The 19,767-nt window shown below is 33.7% G+C and overlaps 1 protein-coding gene across 9 annotated transcripts in view; it reads left to right on the top strand.

The window, feature by feature from the left end:
* The window catches only part of LOC123673514 (serine/threonine-protein phosphatase 2B catalytic subunit 3-like), a 220,792-nt gene that overhangs the window by 140,131 nt on the left and 60,894 nt on the right, over positions 1-19,767 (top strand). For all 9 annotated transcript variants that reach the window (XR_006746483.1, XM_045608044.1, XM_045608042.1 and 6 more), the window contains exon 5: positions 8,659-8,804. Coding sequence is in view for 8 of the 9 variants with exons in the window: in XM_045608044.1 (XP_045464000.1) it covers positions 8,659-8,804 (146 nt within the window). In the remaining variant the exon portion in view is untranslated. The remainder of the gene's footprint in view (positions 1-8,658; positions 8,805-19,767) is intronic.

Genomic DNA, 19,767 nt, shown 5'->3' with positions numbered 1-19,767 from the left:
TTGTAAAATATTTTATGAACCTTTATTCCCTGATATTCATCACTGAAATAAAAAAATTCAATTGCACCAGCATTAAATTCATTCAACAATAAATATCACACAAATGATTCGATTTGTTTTTACAAAAGTATGCTCTCATAACTGCATTATCTAACCTAACACCCAACAATCAAGGTGTGGATTTTAGTGTACTTCACCCGAGAAAACATATCGTCGGCTAAGAGTGTAAATCTGCTATGTCCATAATGAACAATTTTAGAGGAGACCAAAAAAACCGTACAGTACAGTGTTATAATAATAATAATAAGAGAGTTTATTCATGAAAATACATTCAATGGAGTTTATTGAATGTATTTTCATGAATGAACTCTCTTATTATTATTATTATAACACTGTACTGTACGGTTTTTTTGGTCTCCTGTAAAATTCTTGTTTCATATTGGTGACCCATGGTCTATAAAGTGATAGGCTAGAAGAGGATCGTTGAAAATTGCAGAAAGTTCGGGATACATTTCGAAATATTGCAGATAGAGAATAACGGTCGTTAAGTTCAGGGAAATAGGGCAGCAATTCAACAAAATTTCAACACAAATTTGGAGAATCAATTATCGACGAAAAAAAGATAGAAAGTTATGAAATTCGGTAATTGTTTTTTCGTTTTGTTCTTTGAATTGTGTTGAGATTTGAAACGTTTTCGAAAAACGAGGATATCCGTGCGGGAATATTCCAAGCTTAAAAAGTGAATGCACTCATAGTTTTCAAATTTACCCTTGTTCATTGTTCACATTTCGTTCTTGATTAACTAGGTTGAAGAAATTTCTAATAGATTCAGAAGTAGAGATATTAAGTGAATTTGATCCCTGCTTTTTTTCTTGGAAAATAAAATTCATATATTTCATATCGAAAGGATGAAAGAGACCAGTCAGTTTTAGGCCTAGTAGTTTCTTTTTCACTTCAAGAGCTCAACTCACGAAAATTTACATCTACAATTATTTTATAACACTATCCCTTGTGAAACATGTCTAACACACATCCTCCTAGAATGTTTTGGAAGGAAATGTCGTACACTTCGAATTTTTCACAAATTATTTCTTTGATACATAATTCTACAAATCATCAATACGTTCATGTTCCTATAGAATAATAACAATGTTTATCTTGTCTCTTGTTTGAATTATTTCTTGATTATTTGATCTGATTTGTTTTCCTCTACGATTTCGTACCAACCATGAATTAAATATGAATTGATGAAACCTTCCAATTTTTGAAGGTGTATTCAAGTTTACTGAGTTTTTGGAAAGAAGTTTCGAATTGAAAAACGTTGAAAGGGGGTGAAATTCCATTTGGCAAGAGGGTGTCGGAATTATGGGAGATCGGATAAATGTTATACCTGCAATCAGACAGGACTCATGGCGAGAAAACATCCGAAGTCGGGAATGGATGTTTTTGAATTGAAGTAAGTCTATATGCAATTACACCGTTTACACTTCACAAAATTCACTTATCGAATATTCCGAAGCTACCTGAGCAACACTGAAGATGCTTATATGGTACTACTTCATTAAGTAAACGTGAAAAAAGTACTATAAAGTCTTATTTTTTCGGTGGTAGAGAATAATATTCCTTCATCTGGAAATATTGAAAAACTTATATATGTTTCAACCTAAACTGAAAAGATGACCGGAGACTTGGATGTGCCGAAGAATAATAGACAGTTGAAATATTGAAACGGAACGCTGTATCGATATTCGACAGAAAAAGATGACGATGTTTACAGCGTGAATTCGATAAGAAAAATATACACCTTACAACATTCACTTAAATGGTTAATGAAAACTATGAATCAGTTTCAATCACTATTCAACAATTTACCGACATTTTGGTGACTAAGACCGTAGGGTCTTTACTGACCACGTGGTGACAAGGCCAATTTTTTACTGAACTTGAAATGTGTAAGGTGAACACTCTCAAGAACAATCTCAAGCGACGAGATCAAAAACGAATTATAATTATACTGAATGTTGAATTTCGGGTCACCCTTCCACTTTTTGGTCGAACCAAAGAGAAAAGTTAGGAACATAGATATGCCACAGATTAAACGAACATAGATAGTACACCATTATAACGCTCTCATATCTGTAATTATCTGTAACTAGCTTCAGAGGTGAATCTTTGGGTTATGGCGGCGCTCAGGCATTAAGGGATCTGATCAAAACTTAACAAGCTCTAAATTGAAAATTTCAGAAAAGTTTTGCTTTACGAAAATAAGTCAGAAGAAATAGCTACGAATAAAATGAGTGAATTGCTCACAGAGAAAACCTACATGCAATCGGCCGAAAAACTAGTAAAAATCACGAATGATTAATGATATTTTACCACACGTAAATGAAGTTAAGGAACTTGATGTCGAGGCGCAATACTACACAGTCAGAAAGTCACAAGAGAATTATTAAGAGAAGAGAAAGAAAACAATGTCATCGAACAAAAATTCTATTCAATCTATTCTATTTTCAATCAACCTGCTTCATTAGGATATGCAAAAATTTCCACAATAAACGTCTGGATTATTTCCATAATTCCTTATCAATTCTGGAGAAACCGAAAATCTCATATTCGTAGTTGTTTTCAGCTCCAGTTAACGTACTGAATCGATAAATTAATTCCGTTTCCACCGAGATGCGCTCCCTGTCACAATAAATTGTATTTCGCTAGTCGCCTTCATAATGGAATTTAATGGATCGCCCGGAAGCTTACGACAACAACCAGGAATATGATTTCCAAGGAACAAAATGAGAACGGATGTTTAGATGAACATTTTCCCGGCCTCCATTTTCCGATGGCATCGATTCTCACGTTCGAGAGCTTCCTTCGTTTTGTATTTCTTGTCCAAATACCTAGACAGATAATTCCGTAGGTAAAGCGAGTATGAAACATACACACAACCTCCTATTCCGCAAATGGAAATATACCTGTATGAAATTCGCGATGTTGTTTGATCTTTGGCGAAAGTGGGGCTTAAATTAATTATCGTAGAGTCTTTAGTAAACATTCGCGAAAGGGAGAAGTTCCTGGTAACCGAACAAACCCTGTTTCTGATTGAGTTTAGCGAGTTGAGAAGTTTATATTTAGGTTCCGACCTGAAGTTGAGTAAAAAAGGGAAAATGAATTGATAGATGTTTGAGTTGATTATTTTGTATATTGGAATCGAAGTTTTTCAATCGTTTGCCTAATTGAGTATTTAATTTTTTTTTTCTTTGTCCTCGTTCTCCGCTCTTAAATTAGTGCAACTTGTCCTATTCACAGATTGCTGATAAAATGCTATAATATTTCTCTTCTTCGTAATACAGGGGAACAGCTGTTCAGGTGTCGAGGTTTTTTGAGCTGATTCTATATCGATTTGATTCGAATAACGTATTCATTTTCACTTATAGGTGCTCAAATTTTTAAAATATACAATTTTAGAGAAATATGAATTACATTATTTTCAACTCGAATACGTAAGTGTAGTAAACAAGAGTAGATACGACATTTTTATTTAAGTAATACAAAATACAATATTATGTCGTACTTACAACAAAAAAAAAAACGATGAAGAAATCAAATAGTCACTTAACACTTCGAAAGTTTCTTTTCCGCAACATTTCTTAATGTTTTTTAAACAGTTCTTTTTTAAACTCCAGCAGTAATCTGCCATCATGTGCATGGTCCTATCTTCCTTGGTAGCAGTCCTCTGTAACTTTAATATCTTGGTGAAATCTTCCACCTTGTTCCTCACTCATGTGTCCTGAATTTTCTGGTCTAAGTCTAAGTGGCAGTGTAAATGGTGTATTTTAATACTCATATTGCAGGATTTGAAACTATTGAGCATCTTGTTAACATTTCAACATATTTTTGAGCTTTATTTTTTTCTAAGGAATTTTCTACAACTGCAACTAATGATGTCTAAGCTTCTTGTTCAACTTGATTCATTGAATTTATGAAGGCAGGATCCTTAATTAATTTTCTCATTTGTGGGCCGTAAAGTATCCCTGCTTTGAGTTTTTCTTTGTTCAACTGATGCTTTTTTACCTCTATATATGCAAAACATGACCCATTCTTATCAAGAGCCTTTACAAATTGCTTCATTAAGCCCAACTTTATATGTAACGGAGGAAGTATGGTTTTTTCTCTTACTTACCCGAGTTAGGGGATTAAAAGGGTCATTTCAGATACTTGATAGGCAATGGTTCGGCTATTTATAGATTTATCTGGAATTTACTCGATTACAGACAGACAATAAAACCATTGTGCCTACATTAATGACTATATAATAACTTTAGAACAGTCATAAATGAATATACATATTTTGCGACTAAATATAGTTAAAATCAGCTCTTGAATCGCAGGCATCAACAAAATAAAAATTTTTATTCCCCTGTATATCTAATATTTCTTTCAAATTCGCAATCGAAATTGAGTATGTAGTTGTATGGACAATAACATCAGGGAAAATATTCAATTATACTAGAGATCGAAGGTCCGTTCATCGCTCCAAATTCAGAAAGTTACATTACGATGGTAAATTTTAAAAAGGGTATTTTAGAATCAACCTAACATGAACTTTTAGAATTCTTTCAGACCTCCTTTCCTTTGACATATATTGCCTCCATGGAAATTTATTTTCAGTCGAATTTTACCTTTGAGATTTATTAAAAGAGAATAAAATAAATAGCTGCTCTTTTGACTCATTCCTTCAAGCTGAATCCCGAAGTTATCCCGTAAACACGAAAATTTTTAACCCTTAACCGGCGTTACAGAGACCCTGGGACTCTGGCAGGCATGTTCTTCAGAAGAAATGCTTGAGAAATATTTTTGGCTTATATAGGATGGAATCATGAATGCCTATTTTCGTAAAATACGGTATATTGACATTTCCATCTATCGTTATATATATGAGGCAGTTCCATTCATACTTAGTATCCAGAGTTTATTTCAAGAAAATATAAGATCATGAGATCATGAATACAATACGAGAAAGAACAACGATTTGAAGCCACCAAAGTTCAAATTTTCTTACATCCAAAAAAAATACTGAATACCAGGTCATTTCAATTTATAATAAGATACAAGGAGAGACCAGATTGCTTTATGATAATAAAAAATTGAAGGGAAATTTAAGGACATTTCAGATCAATAAAGCTTACTATAGCGAATATGAATATTTCAATGATGAAATTATAATTGGTTGATTTTTGTATTTTTTTATTTTTTGCTCATCATATCAATTATTATTATTTGTTGAATTTGACATGCTTGAATCCAATTATGTAGTGATAAGGTATTTATTTTTGGGCGAATAAAAAATATATACATTTATTTTTGATAACTTTCGTATTCACTGGCCACCTCATTAAAAATTTCGATATTTTGTCTGAAGTTGGAATGTTTGTGATGTTATTAAGAATGAAGATTGATTGTAAATTTCAGAATTGAGTGACAGTAGTGCTGAAGACATCTTATAACATTCAAAGAAAATTCACCAAGAGTAATCGAGGTAGACCATTTCATACAGTTCAGTAGCTCCGTCTGATTTTTCTTATAGTTACATCGCAATTCGACGAGCGTCGGTTTTCAACTCATCTACTCTATCTATTTAATTAGTTCATTACGTTCGATCAATTCGTTCATTCTCTGTTTCGTTATATCTGCTCCTATATATTTTCCATCATTTTCGTGTAATTATGCGATATCCCGTTCATGTAGTTGTCTCATTCTGCTATCATTAGCCTCTATGTGGAGTCCTCCAAAATGGCTTTTCGTTTCAACGGTAGATTTATAGGAGCTAGGAAGAGGTTATTATCCCTCCGAGGCAGAGTTGAGAATTATTCATCGAATGAATTGAAACGTTAGTGAAAAGATATAGCTCTTTTCGATCATGGATGTGCTCATTTCGACATGAAAATGTTTCAATCACCAATTGATGTGAATATTGTATTTCCATGAACACAAAACTTTTTATGCTTTTCTCTCAAGCACAGGCATGGAATAAGGAGCATTGAAAATAACCAAATTTTTTTCCGTAAGTTGATATGGTCGATATATATGAAAAATGAGGAGAACAATGACGTGACGTGCCTCCAAGGGTCCAATTGGCACGTGAATTATTGAATAATCTTGTTTATTTTCATTGTATACATAATTTTTATGCTTATCAGATTTATAAACAAAGTACCTACTTAGGTTAGTGATGCGTTGGTAACCTGAAGATTCATATTTATCAGAATTTACAACGCTCGGCAGAATCTATCTAAAATATAATATGTCAACTGTAGGCTTGACAGGAATGGATCGGTAACGTATATTTATGAAAAAAAATCACAAGTACTGTTTGATCCCATACATTCCACCTCCAGTTGACCAAATATTGAACTCAAGGTGAATAAATTATCCAAGTATGTTATTTACGGCAGCTGGCAGCTCAGATCACATTGTCAGTAAAATCTTGAACTGGAGGTGAAAAATCTTGACGGCAAGATAAAACAAACACAACCTCAAGAATGAATAACTTTTTCAAGTGCGCTGCTATTAGATTTTGGCGAGTCTTTCTCGAGCAAAGTTACAAGGTGCGCCCTCTCCCGGGGGTTTGTGTTTCGTTCCGAGATCGCTGGTGGACTCATCGGTTCGACAATCCAGCGATCTCTGCCTAAAACACACTCTCACACCATCGTGGAAAGGTGACCCTGTTGCGTTGCAACGACCCCTTCAAATCCACTGGGGTCGAAGTAGTGTGGCGCGAACACCCATAGCGCCATCTGTGAGCAGACAGAGTCTCTACGAGATATATTCATTATCAATCTATCCGAATCGATTGGCGATTGAATAAATTCAGTTAAATATACAAAACTCAAGGCTCCGTTCTTCTGATAATTATATATGGTCTTTATAAATTATCTTTTCCTTATGGTTTTTTGAGATTTTTATCCGCTTTCCTTCAGTACTGGCAACTATTCAATATGATAAACATAAATTGTTTATTATTCATGCGTATTAAAATTTTATGAATACTCCGTTTACAAATCAAGTATGTAAAGTGAATTAAAAACCAATACGATGTTACTATCATATATAAAGACCGTTTTTGACATAGGGCTAAGGACATAACAATATAATGATACCAATAAATTTGATGGTCCTTATCATTTTAATCTCAGTCAATAGTTTACAGTCCTTGAACAAACAAAATTTGTCTTGACAACCAATTACACCTCAATAAAATTCACATTTGTACAGTATCAGTTGAATTAAAATAAAATAATTATATAACAAATGAGAATAACCTAAAAATTGTTTTATGAAACTATTAAAGGTTCTTATACTTTACCCAATAAATCCCGTGCCTACAACAGTCACCTTCAACTGTGACACATGTTCTTCAATGCTCTTTTAACTCTTCAATACCTTTAATCACCTTTTTCTTATTCTTCCAAATTTATTTCCTTGGAGCACCTTTGAACCATTGTTGTCGATGAAGCAGAGACTGAATAACATTCATCAGGAATTTCTTCGCATAGACAGTATTTTTTTCATATCACAAAACAGTGTTTAATCAATACACGGAACCCGGTTTCCTTTATTCTCAAACAAAAACTTTTTGCGAGTGGACATTTTGTAATCGGATAGGCAAAGATTTCGCAGCCCAATAATCAATAAAAGATTTGGTGCTACCCTACGAACTTAAAGTTGCCTGGTCTTTTGGTGCGAAAGTAATGAAGTAAACACATACGGACAGACGGAAAGAATCGAATTCGGGGAGACAAATTTTTCATAAGTGAATCGATCCCTATTTTTTGAGATCATTTCTGCCCTAGCATTCTAATATTTCAGATATTAGGACAAAATTAAAGAGAGATCTCTTCGAAGATCTAGCGTTTTGTATTGAAATTTTATGTATTTTAATCTCTTTGCATTTTTTATGAATTCCCATCAATCCATGTGTTACGTGGTTTGCTTGAAGGACCACCCTTTGCTAGGGATTGAAATGATACGTACTTTGAACTGTATAATGATTTGAACTTTACATATGTCGTGGGCGAGCGTGAAATCGTAACTCAACTACGTATCTACGTGACTTCTTTTCTGCAACTATGCAACTATGCAACTATGATCTTAGGATCTACTTTTCCTTGGGTTAAGCCCTTTGAGAGCTGGCGTAGTACCGCTCGTACATGCAATATTGCCACTGTTGCCATTTCATGATAAAAATAAATTCCTTGAATTCTCGTAATTATTATAAATGAATTGAACACCATGGAAATTCCCCTTCCTTGAAAACCCTAGACTTAGACCTAGACTTAGTACTTTTATTTGATGAACTGAAGATAGTGAAATACGATTTCATGAGACCACCGCATTAGGGATTGGGAATTAAGTGTAGTCCAAAGATTTTTTAGGTCAGAAAACTCAAAATTGCCCCCTTGAAATTCCTTTCAATAATTTGGTGCAGACTACTTACTATCAGACCGTTATTCTAAATGAAAGGAGCAACTATTTCATATGATATAATTGAAGGCAATCTAAAACAGGATAAGTGATGATGAGCAGAATTTGAGTTCGAATTGCTGGATTTTTCAAAAAAACAGAAAATTTCTTCAGGAAAATTGAATTATGACTTTTTTTCAGGTAAAATAAAATACTCGGAACGAGTGTATGATGCGTGTATGGAAGCTTTCGACTGTCTACCATTGGCGGCGCTCATGAATCAACAGTTTCTTTGCGTCCACGGTGGTCTTTCACCAGAAATTCACAATTTAGATGATATACGAAGGGTGAGTTGATCTTTAATATTTGACACGGGTTTCTGAAACTAAACAATGGGTATTCCAGTTTTGATGAGGAAGGGTTCGTATTTTTATGGCATCGAAATAAAAGCACTTCCTGTGATTGTTGAATAAAGTTTTGTTGCAAAAAATATTACTGCAGGTTTATAATACTATAAATATTAAAAACGAATTATTCAGGAATTTGGAAAGGTCCAAATTCCTGAATAATTCGTTTTTATTATAGATAACATGGACGAAAATCCTGATACAGACTATAAATATTTGTTTGAATTAATGTAGGAAGGTATGCAGTTGAATTCCATAAAGAATTCGCGACTGGCGTAGTTCATTTGTTGTTTGTTTTGACTTCCACGTTGGTTTTCAGTGGACATTTGAATAAAGTTTGAAATTTTTTTTCCATAAAAAAAATTATTGTCTCAGAAAAGCTTTTAGCCTTCTTGGTTCAAATAATCACGCGTTTTGCAGTTTCTGTAGTATGCTTTCAACATCTTATGGTAGGTAACTATACATATAAGTATATTAGTTATGAAATCAATAAGTGAAGTGGACCATCAGGCAGTAATGACGTTTTTGTTTTCTTTAAGGGAATACTTCCTCTGATTTTCGGTCGAATTCTAAGAACAATTCAGACTGCTATATTTTATACCATATAAAAATTCAACAAGCAATGAAAAAAAGTAAGCACACATCCCCCAAGGATAAGCGCTTACCGTAGACGTAGACACGTGTTTCAGGCTTTCGACCCTCTTCAGTAATGTGAAAAAGTGTTGGGATAAGCAACACTTGGTGGAAAACAATAAACAAAACATACGCCAAGCGCTCATTCTGTTGTTGACTCCGTTTGTTTGTTTTTTCCCACCAAGTGTTGCTTATCCCAACACATCTTCACCATACTGAAGAAACACGTGACTAGTGTTAAATCTTCTTATTGGGGGATGTGTTCTGATCCTTTTCTTTTGCTTATAAAAATTTAAGTTTTCCACTCCATGACCCCTTCTGGTTCAACAGAGTGTATATACAATCAACTAAACTGTAAGAACTTCGTAAAAATTTGCAGATATTTCGAAATAAAAAATTCAACTACTGTAAAAAATACTTGGAATATATGGCATTTCACTCATGATTTTTGCATTTAGCTTGCATTTTGGAATTCTTTTCGATGAAGCCGTTTAAAAAAAACAACAGCTGGTGGCGGTTGATTTTTGTAGCGGCTTTAATGTTTCATTTTTGTGTGTGTCTATGCTCTACTAAGAACCTCAGATTCCCTAGTTTTGAATACCCCCACCAGCTTGAAAAACTTTTCATATCCGAAACTGAATTTAAAACATCGTATGATATTCATTGGAAATCTAATACTGAAATATGTGTTTTATTACTTTTATTTCCATAAATATATGTATGAACCTAAAGTTCCTATGTGTTCAACAAAACTTATAAAACAAATAGAGAGTATTCAATTGATTTAACACAGTCTTGATGCAAATATTGTTTTTCAATTGAATTACTATAAAGATCTTCATTACCTTATACAGTTCTATACAATAAACAAATGCACAATAAACTTCAAAAACATAACTAGTGAGCTTTAAATGAGCTATACAATATGATTGAAATCTATCAATTCGTAAATATTGAGCTATAAGTTCAAACATCAAAACACCACTGATAATCTTCCGACAAATTTTAATTAAAATTAATCATCAGTCAAAATTTAATGGAGTAGAGAAGCTTTTACGATCTCGATTCTTATTTATAACTCATTTTTTCTTCTGATAGACGGTTGATACATATATAAGTAAGTGGTAGGTTTATTTTATCATCTGTTTTTTTGGTGGAAGATTTAAATGTAAATTACAAAAAATTATGCAATACCCTACCAGATCGCTCTCTTGTAATACGTTCCATTTAAATTTTCATTGATAATATCCCATCTTGCCTTGAACTTTTCTGTTAGCGTTATCATTTATTTTCCTTTTTGCAATTTTTTCATTCTTTCTCGTCTTTTTTTTTTACTGTTTCCAGCCAATGCATCTGACTTGTCCATTCAAAGAGCCGGTTTCTTTGATGTCGTTCTGTAGACATTTTCTTTTTCGAGGCAAGGATATTCGTTTGTGAAAATATCAGGATTTTAAAGACATTTTTCTGAATTGTTGCTAAAGGCGTTGCTGGTTTTTCAATTCCAGGAATTTCCTAAATCCTCATCGTTTTTCTAGGGATCTACTTAGTATCTTGCTCTCGCACATTATGTGTTTACAGTAGGTGAATGATGAGTTGTGCCGGAGACAAACTCGTTGACCCCAGAAAGGAACTCTTAGACCCAAATACGTTGATACAAAAATACTGAATGTTTTGGTGGGGCGATCTCAGTCAATTTTGAATGAGCAATCTTTCTCTTAGACGATTTCGGTGTTTCATCCCGGAATCATAATGGAATCATCAGTTTGGCATTCAGTGATCTTCGTCAAATTCACCTTCCATCTTCATAGGGGAGCATGGTGACATGGCCTTGTTTGGCTGGGTTCATATTCCAAGCATTTTTCGTTGTTCCGAATGATGCACAGCCAACACGGCCATCTCTCAGAAAAGCAAAGAGTCAATACGATATGATCAATTTGAAGAGTACTTGAGTGATGACATACTTCATTAATGTCGACAAAATTTAGAAAAGTTACATATAAACTGATCTATAATGAATAGAGATAGATCAAATGGATTCAACACGAAAAAATATACCTACGCTACTCATCCTCCCCACTATTGCTTTATCGACAAAATAGCTATAATAACCGCATTTTCCAGACATTTCAACTGTGCGTTTGAAATATATTATTATCTATTTTTCTCAAAAAATGCACTCGAAACAATTCATATCGGGAACTTTAAGTTCCGCAATTGAATTCAATTTCTGAAAATTCGAAAGGGTCTTTGGAAAAACCGAATTCCTTCGAAATTAATAAATTTATTTGAATGAAATTAATTCTTTTATAAGGTAGCAAATGTCATTATCTCCGAAAAATTACTCAGTTCTATAGGGGAGACTAGGGAGGGTTGATACATTTTTTACAAAATTGTTAATAAAATATTTGTCTTTAGCATTTACCAATCCATTTATGTCAGAGTGAAATTTAAGGACTCCGCTTAAACCTTTAGCAATGTTTAATAAAAAAAAAATCGCCATGATGATAGCCAACCTTCTTAAAGGAGACGGCACATAAAGAAGAAGAATAACTAAAAATGGAAATTTCATCCTTGATTATGAGTTCTTGAAATTGTCGGTGCGAAGTGTCTCAAACCTCCCTATACATGGGAGGCTTGATACACTAAAAGCGAGGTTTGATACAATAAGAAATAAGGTACAAGCAATAAGATGAACACTACCTAATTCCTACATAATTCGCAAGTAAACATTTTTATTTTACTACTGACACTTGTACAGGCTGAATGGGTTTCCATTTTCTGATGAAGATGACGATACAACTTGCATCTACTGCAATTCATTATTTTCGGCGTTCATCGGAAAATTGATTTTTTACATTTTCGTCTTCAAGATGCAAGTCATCAAACACACTTTTTTTTGTTTTTGCATTTTTGTTTAAAACTTTTCTTAGGTGAGATTTACTGTGTCAAACCTCCCTAAAAGATAAATTTAGAAAATATAGGATGTGAAAATATTCGATTGAAGATCTGTACTACTGACGTCCATGTTCTAAATGGAATGCGCTTCAAAAATAAAGTAATGAATTTCCTTAGTTTTTGTTGATAAAAAGATGAAGCCTTACGTTTTTCATGCAAATTCTTACATCGAATATGTAGCAAACTCACTTTGAGCTTAAAAACTCTTGTTCGTGACGCGATCGTTGCCAGATTTCAACAGACACTATTTCCACACTCATAGAGGCAACCTTCCCAGTCCCCTTACTGCCTAATTTCATTGATAATAATAATAATAATAACTTTATTTCTCAAATTATCACATTTACATGACTGTTTATACAACACTCACTAATTTCTAAATTTTACTTTGTTCTTGATTTCAGTATATTTTTCTGTTTATTTCGCTACGACCGTTGGTAGCAACGCGTCGGCATTTATTTTTCATTTTGTTTTCGTAGATAAATATGCTGGAATATCTCGGCCTGCATATGGACACATTTGTGCCGAAGATAATTAATATAGATTCGATTTCACGGAATGAAACACGTAACATAGTTCAAAGTCAGCCTATAAATTTCGTTGTTTTCTAAGTTCTTACAATTTTCTCGAAGTGTGAGAAAAGTTCTCAAAGACTACAAATATATACCGGGATATTACCAACTACCCATTCTGGCGTTCATCCCAACAAAGGTAGGTTCGAGTGCTTCCAGCGTATCTTTTATATTTTCTTGTAATTTTTCTAAATTTAATATTTCACTGAGCTATCGTTACATTGGTCCAAGTCGAGCCAATTTTTTTAATTTCCGTTGCTTCGGCGATTGTTTCGAAATTATTTCATTTCCTTATCTCACTTTCAATTCATTCAGTTTTTCTTATCAGTTTATATTCCATATTGAGTGTTGCATTACAATTTGACTTGTTACATTTACACCTAATTCAATTCAAAATATTCACTATGAGTACTAATAAACTCGAACAAAATTATGCTCTTCGTCAGTTACAAATTGACGATATTGAGGAATTTCTTTCTTTGGCGAATTCAGCTGTCGACGATGAAAGCCGTCAAGTCAGATTTCAACTTTGATATAAAGAGTTAGACAATATTCATGAAAAGTTTCATAATGTTCACAATGCGATAATAGCAGTTGTGTCAGTTTCGGAAAACCCTGATTTAGTATCAGAAAAACAGATGAAGTCTGCATTCAATGATTCTTATTTCACAATAAAAACAATTCATAGCAATTTATTTCCAATAGTTGACGATGTTCCGGTCAAATCTTCGAGAGTCACACCTAATGTCAAACTTCCGAAGATTTCCTTGCTATCATTTAGTGGAAATTATAAAGATTGGACAACCTTTCATGATATATTCACTAGTCTGATTGATAATAATTCTAATTTATCAGAAATTGAAAAATTCCAATATCTTCTGAGTTCTTTGAAATCTCAGGCTTTGTCATAGTTGAAAGGTTTTCCATTATCAGCACAAAATTACCATATTGCCTTCGAAACTTTGACCAAACGGTATCAAATAAACGGCTTTTGGCAAATTCATATTGGCAAGAGATCACAAACATATCAAAGTTGACAAATGAGTCAGTCGAAGGTTTAAGGAACCTACTTGATACATTTTCTGAAAATTTGTCATCATTACATTATACTATTCCATATGATCATTCAAAAATTAGATAATTCAACAATTAAACGTTTCGAATTACAAGAATGATCGTCAGATCTCCCATCATTCACAAACTTACACCATTCCCTTCTGAAACAGTGTACCGCTTTAGAATATGCAGCTCTTTCTACAACAATTCAACTAAAATACAGTCCACTTTCTCAAACTAAACAACAAAAACCTTCTTCGAATAAATCAACCTCTATTTATCTCGCTAAATCAAATAATATTTCTCCAAAAATCAAATGCAATTCATCGCATAGTATCTATAAATGCTATTCTTTTCTGTCCAAAACTCCAACTGAAAGATTGGAGATCGCACAAAGAAATGAATGGTGTATTAATTGTTTCCACTCAGCACATGACATTTCAAAGTGTGCTTCTAAATCCAGTAGCCGCTCTTGCTCTTGAAGACACTATTCTCTGCTCCATATCGATTCCTATAAAAATGAAAACCACACCTCATCATCTTCTGATTAGAAATGTGTTTCTGCTCAAAGTTTCACTACCACTACCACTGTTCTACTTGCTACAGCTCAGGTAGAGATTCTTGATTCTTGGGGCAACTATAGAACTGTGAGAGTTCTTTCAGACAGTGGTTCCCAAACTAGTATAATAACTAGAAAGTGTATTGCTTCACTAGGGCTTCCTTTATTCAAATAATTCCTATGCATTAAGGGAATAGTAGAAAGATCATCCCCATCATCTTCTTCATCACGTGCACTATTTGTCCTCGAGGAATTGTTTATCCAACCTTTACCTTCGATACTGTTGTGATTCACAAAATTTGTTCGGATCTGTCAAATTTTACAACAACATTTTCATCTCACAAATCACTGAAGATGGCGGATCCGAATTTCAACAAACCTGGTAGTGTAGACATACTACTGGGAGCAGAAATATTTCCTTCTCTGCTTCTTGATAGTCGTGATGAGGGTAAGGTAGGAGAACCTTCAGCTCTCTGAACTGTTTTCGGTTGGGTATTGATGGGTAGGACTCATTCTTCTTGTAATGTGGTGAATTCATTGCCTGCCTCTGTAAATTCATCTTTGAATGCAAGTTTAAAAGCCTTTTGGGAACTTGAATTGCTTTCAATTTCGGCAACGGCATCACATTCTTCCGATGAAAGTCTCTGTGAAGAGATTCTCCAGAAAACTACCTTTCGAGATAATGTAACTCGTCTTTACAGTGTCTCACTCCCTTTCAAATACACTGTTACCGAATTATTTGGTGACACTTGCTCAATGAAATTGCGTCGTTTCTTGTTGTTAGAAAAACGAAGTGTTCAATTGAACAATATAAATATAAATACATCATTCAAGCCACTGAAACGGAAAAGCTCACCAGACCATCTCGCAAAGGAAGCGAAATGAAGAAACACTATGAACCAAGATGATTAACGTTAGACCAACGACCAAGCAGAGACCGAGAAAGTTGCTCCCAGTGAAGTGTTCAATTGAACAATACATACAGCATTCAAACCATTGAAACGGAAAAGCTCACCAGATCATCTCGCAAAGGAAGCGGAATGAAGAACCACTTTGATGAACTTTGAACCAACGACCAAGCAGAGACTGAACCATTGAGTAAGTGTCGGTAAAGGGAGTGAGACACTGTATAGACGAGTTAAATTATCACGAGAGGTAGTTCTCTCTATAAATAGAGACATGCAATGAATTGACCACATCACAAGAAGAATGAGTCCTACCCATCAATACCCAACCGAAAACAGTTTCGAACGCTGAAGGTTCTCCTACCTTACCCTCATGACGACCATCAAGAAGCAGAGAAAGAAATATTTCTGGTAGTGTAGACATACTACTGGGAGCAGAAATATTTCCTTCTCTGCTTCTTGCTTTCTTTGTTTGCGCAAAATAAAAGGTTGCTCCAATTGAGCGTATATCTCTTTCGTGACTTGAGATATGTGCTGATTTATTATTGGCCGAACTAATTTCATTTGTGCTCTCCTCCTATCTATCTGTTATGTTTTCTAATCTCTTTCCTCCCGAAAACTGGTTTCATGTTAAGTCAGAGGATAACCCTGCTGAATTTGGCTCTGCTTAAATTGGTGAATTGCTCCAAGTGGTGGTCGGGACCATCTTGGTTAAGGTCGAATCTAGTTCTGAACAATCAATTTACCTATACTGAAGACCTTTATCTTCATTTGGAGGAAGAAAGGAAGATTGTTTTGTCAACATCGGTTCGGAAATCTATGACCGATGACCTCATTTCGCAGTTTTCATTTCTTTCGAAAAGTCAACGGATTTTTGCATACGTTTTGAGATTCTATTTCAATGCTCGAAACCCTACAATGACTTACCAGGGCAAGTTAACTTTTTCTGAGCTGATATATGCCTTATTATTTCTCGTAAAAAAGGTACAAATGGATATTAATCCATTCGTTGATTCGGATGATATTCTCAGGGTGGGCGGTCGAATTGGCCTTTCAGGACGTTCCTTTGAGATCAAACATCCTGCTATTTCCACATAAAATTTTTACACTCAGGTCATCAAGTTCTGCAGTACTTATTCGTCAAATTTTCTGGATACTTTCATCGAGACGATCAATACATCTAGTTCTCTCATAATGTAATAGATGCTTTCGAACAAATCCCAAACCAGTTCAACCGTTCATGGGAAATTTGCCTTCTATCCCTTCAAATCAGTTAAAGCCTTTTCAATGTGTTGGTGTCGACTTCGGTGGTCGTTTTCTCATGACCATGTCAACAACACAGGGTACCAAAGCCTACGTCTGCCTTCTCATTTATTTCGCCATACACCTTGAATTGGTTTCTGACCTTTCCTTCAGATGCGATAGCTCGTACCAGCCAAAGTGTGATGCAACGTCCTATTCTGAAGTTGTGTCCACTACCACAGCAATAATGATATATTGCTGAATACTTTTTGTTTTCTTTTCTTTTTCTTTAAAATATGTATATTTTAGGTGGGCGGTTATTTAATACAACACTCAATAATTTCTAAATTTTACTTTGTTCTTGATTTCAGTATATTTTTTTGTTTACCTATTTCGTTACGACCGTTGAAGCAACGCGTCGGGTTTTATTTTTCATTTTGTTTTCTCAAATAAATACGCTGGAATATCTCGGCCTGCATATGTGCCGAAGATAATTATTATAGATCCGATTTCATTCATTTGAATGGTGCGTAACACAGTTCGAAGTTATCCTATAAATTTCGTTGTTTTTTAAGTTCTTATAATTTTCTTAGAATGTAAGAAAAGTTCTCAAACACTACAAATAGATACCAGGATATTACCAACTACCCATTCTGGCGTTCATCCCAACAAAGGTAGGTTCGAGTGCTTCCAGCTCATCTTTTGTATTTTCTTGTAATTTTTCTAAATTTAATATTTCACTGAGCTATCGTTACAATGACAAAATTACGAAAATGGTCAAAATACAAAAATAACCCCTATATATAAGCACATTGAAAAATTGAACAAACTCATGATGAAAGAGGCATAAATAAATATTCACAAATTTCAAAAACTTGAAAATAATATATAATAAATAAATGCAACGAATAACAAAAGTTTATGTATTATAAAAAATATTCTTCCATATTATAAGGCTCACTATCAATTATTAACTTATAAACTAGCTTTTTAAATTCTTTATGTACACTTATTAGGTGCAAAACTCTAGCAACTTAAAGCATTGAACTACTTCAATGCAGCATATTCTGGATGTTCTTCAGTTAGCGATAGTGAATGTTTAGGGTAAAAACATGGTTCTAGTCGTCTTGAGTTATTTGTATTCTTGTAAGAACTATAAAGATGTTGGTTTTTATGTGCGATGTGCGATTTACTTTCCATTTGGAATGAGCACGATATTTAAATTTGAACAAGTCATCAACGAATCCTCTCATTTTGAACACCCAGTAGGTTCCTCAATGATTATCAAAAAACACAAGAATAACCTCCATTTTTTTAGTGATCGCTTTCAAAATCTCATTCAAATGAATCCATTCATTTGGAAGTTATTAGTATATAGACCAGTCTCTATATAGTACATATACATATATAGTCATATATTTACCACTTTATATAGTATCGAATAACACCGTGCAGAGCGCATATGCCTGCACAACATGTGTTTAGGGTAAAACGCAAGAGTTTCAGTTTTAATTATATATCAGACAATAAACCACTACAGAAATTATTTCATATTTTCATTGAACAAGCAATTAAATTTCTAAAGAAAAAATTTTTTCATGTGCACCACACAAACCTTATTATAGTGGTTTGAACAATTAGGGTTATGCAAAGACTCCAATTCATGAAAAATGAAATATATTATTTTCAGGCATATGAAACTTCAAACAAACTTGGGTTCATTTATTTAAAGCAATCTGAAAATTTAATGAAATTCTATTAGAAAATCATCGACTAACTATTAATTACGGTTAAACAGGTTTTCCAAAAAAGTTTGCATTATCAAACGTAATGGGGCCTGATGAGTTCGGAAAAAATTTCAGCGTTTTACCGTAATAGAATGTTGCGTCAATAGTGAAACACTCTTTATATTTCGACTTTTCATTTATAAAAGTATATTAGACATTCTTTTGGTTATTTTTTTGGTAGTTAGATGAGAGAGTTCTTCCAATCCATTCATAAATTTTGGTTGAGATGAAGATTAACCTCCTATCAGGAAATACCTTTTTATCTTTTTCTAGTTGAATTTCCTACTCCTGAGAAATCGATTTTCACGCTTTCATTGCGGCATATCCATTGAATTGGCGGATTGAATCTGTCGTGCCAAGGACTTCCCTTCTAAAATATGAAATGTATCCCAGCTTATAGGCTTGTAACGACCAACCAATCGATAAAACGATATCTATATAACCAGGATCCTCACGCCTTCCTGATATTCGGATGAAGAAAAGATACAAGTAGTTCTGAAATTTATTTTTCATGAATTTCATTTTCGAAGTGGTTGGAGATGAAACGAATCACTTCTACCTGAAAATTTATCGAATACTAAGCAGTTAAACCATACGTTGTGAAACTTATTTTTAATTTTATTGAATTGTATCTATTTGAGGGTATTGATGGCTGTATTGTTCAGGTATTGTGGTAAAATATTGAAGACTTTGTATATGCAACTAAAATACTTTTATGCTTGATGAATCTGATATTGCATCGATTTTTGAAGATTTTTAGCTTTGAAATATGAAAACATTTTGCACTTTCTTAAATTTTTTTTGTACGTCAAGGACGTAGATCTTTTTTTTTTAGCGAGGTAATCGAAAAAAATTTTTTGACGACATTATTTACTCATATCTATAATGTGAGAAAAAGAGGTTTGATAAAGAAGTTTGAACCAAATTACTCGAAATATTTCTTTTTATTATCAATTCGATTGTTCTTATCGTATACTGGGTGTTCCTTAATTATAGTTACGACAGAAAATGAGAAATTTCTTGGATGATTTTAAAAATAGAATGGTCCATAAACATGAGCCCGCAAACGCTTTTTTTTCAAGATACAGGGTGTTTCTTGTAGTACTACTTTTTTGATATGCTTAGCCAGTTTTTAGAATCTTTATCTTCACTACAGAGTTGGTAAATAAGTACCAAAACTTATAATTGATTCAT

The sequence above is a fragment of the Harmonia axyridis genome, chromosome 2, assembly GCF_914767665.1.
Source record: "Harmonia axyridis chromosome 2, icHarAxyr1.1, whole genome shotgun sequence".
Taxonomy (NCBI): domain Eukaryota; kingdom Metazoa; phylum Arthropoda; class Insecta; order Coleoptera; family Coccinellidae; genus Harmonia; species Harmonia axyridis.
The sequence above is the reverse complement of the archived record's forward strand: the minus strand, read 5'-3'. Positions and strand labels throughout refer to the sequence as shown.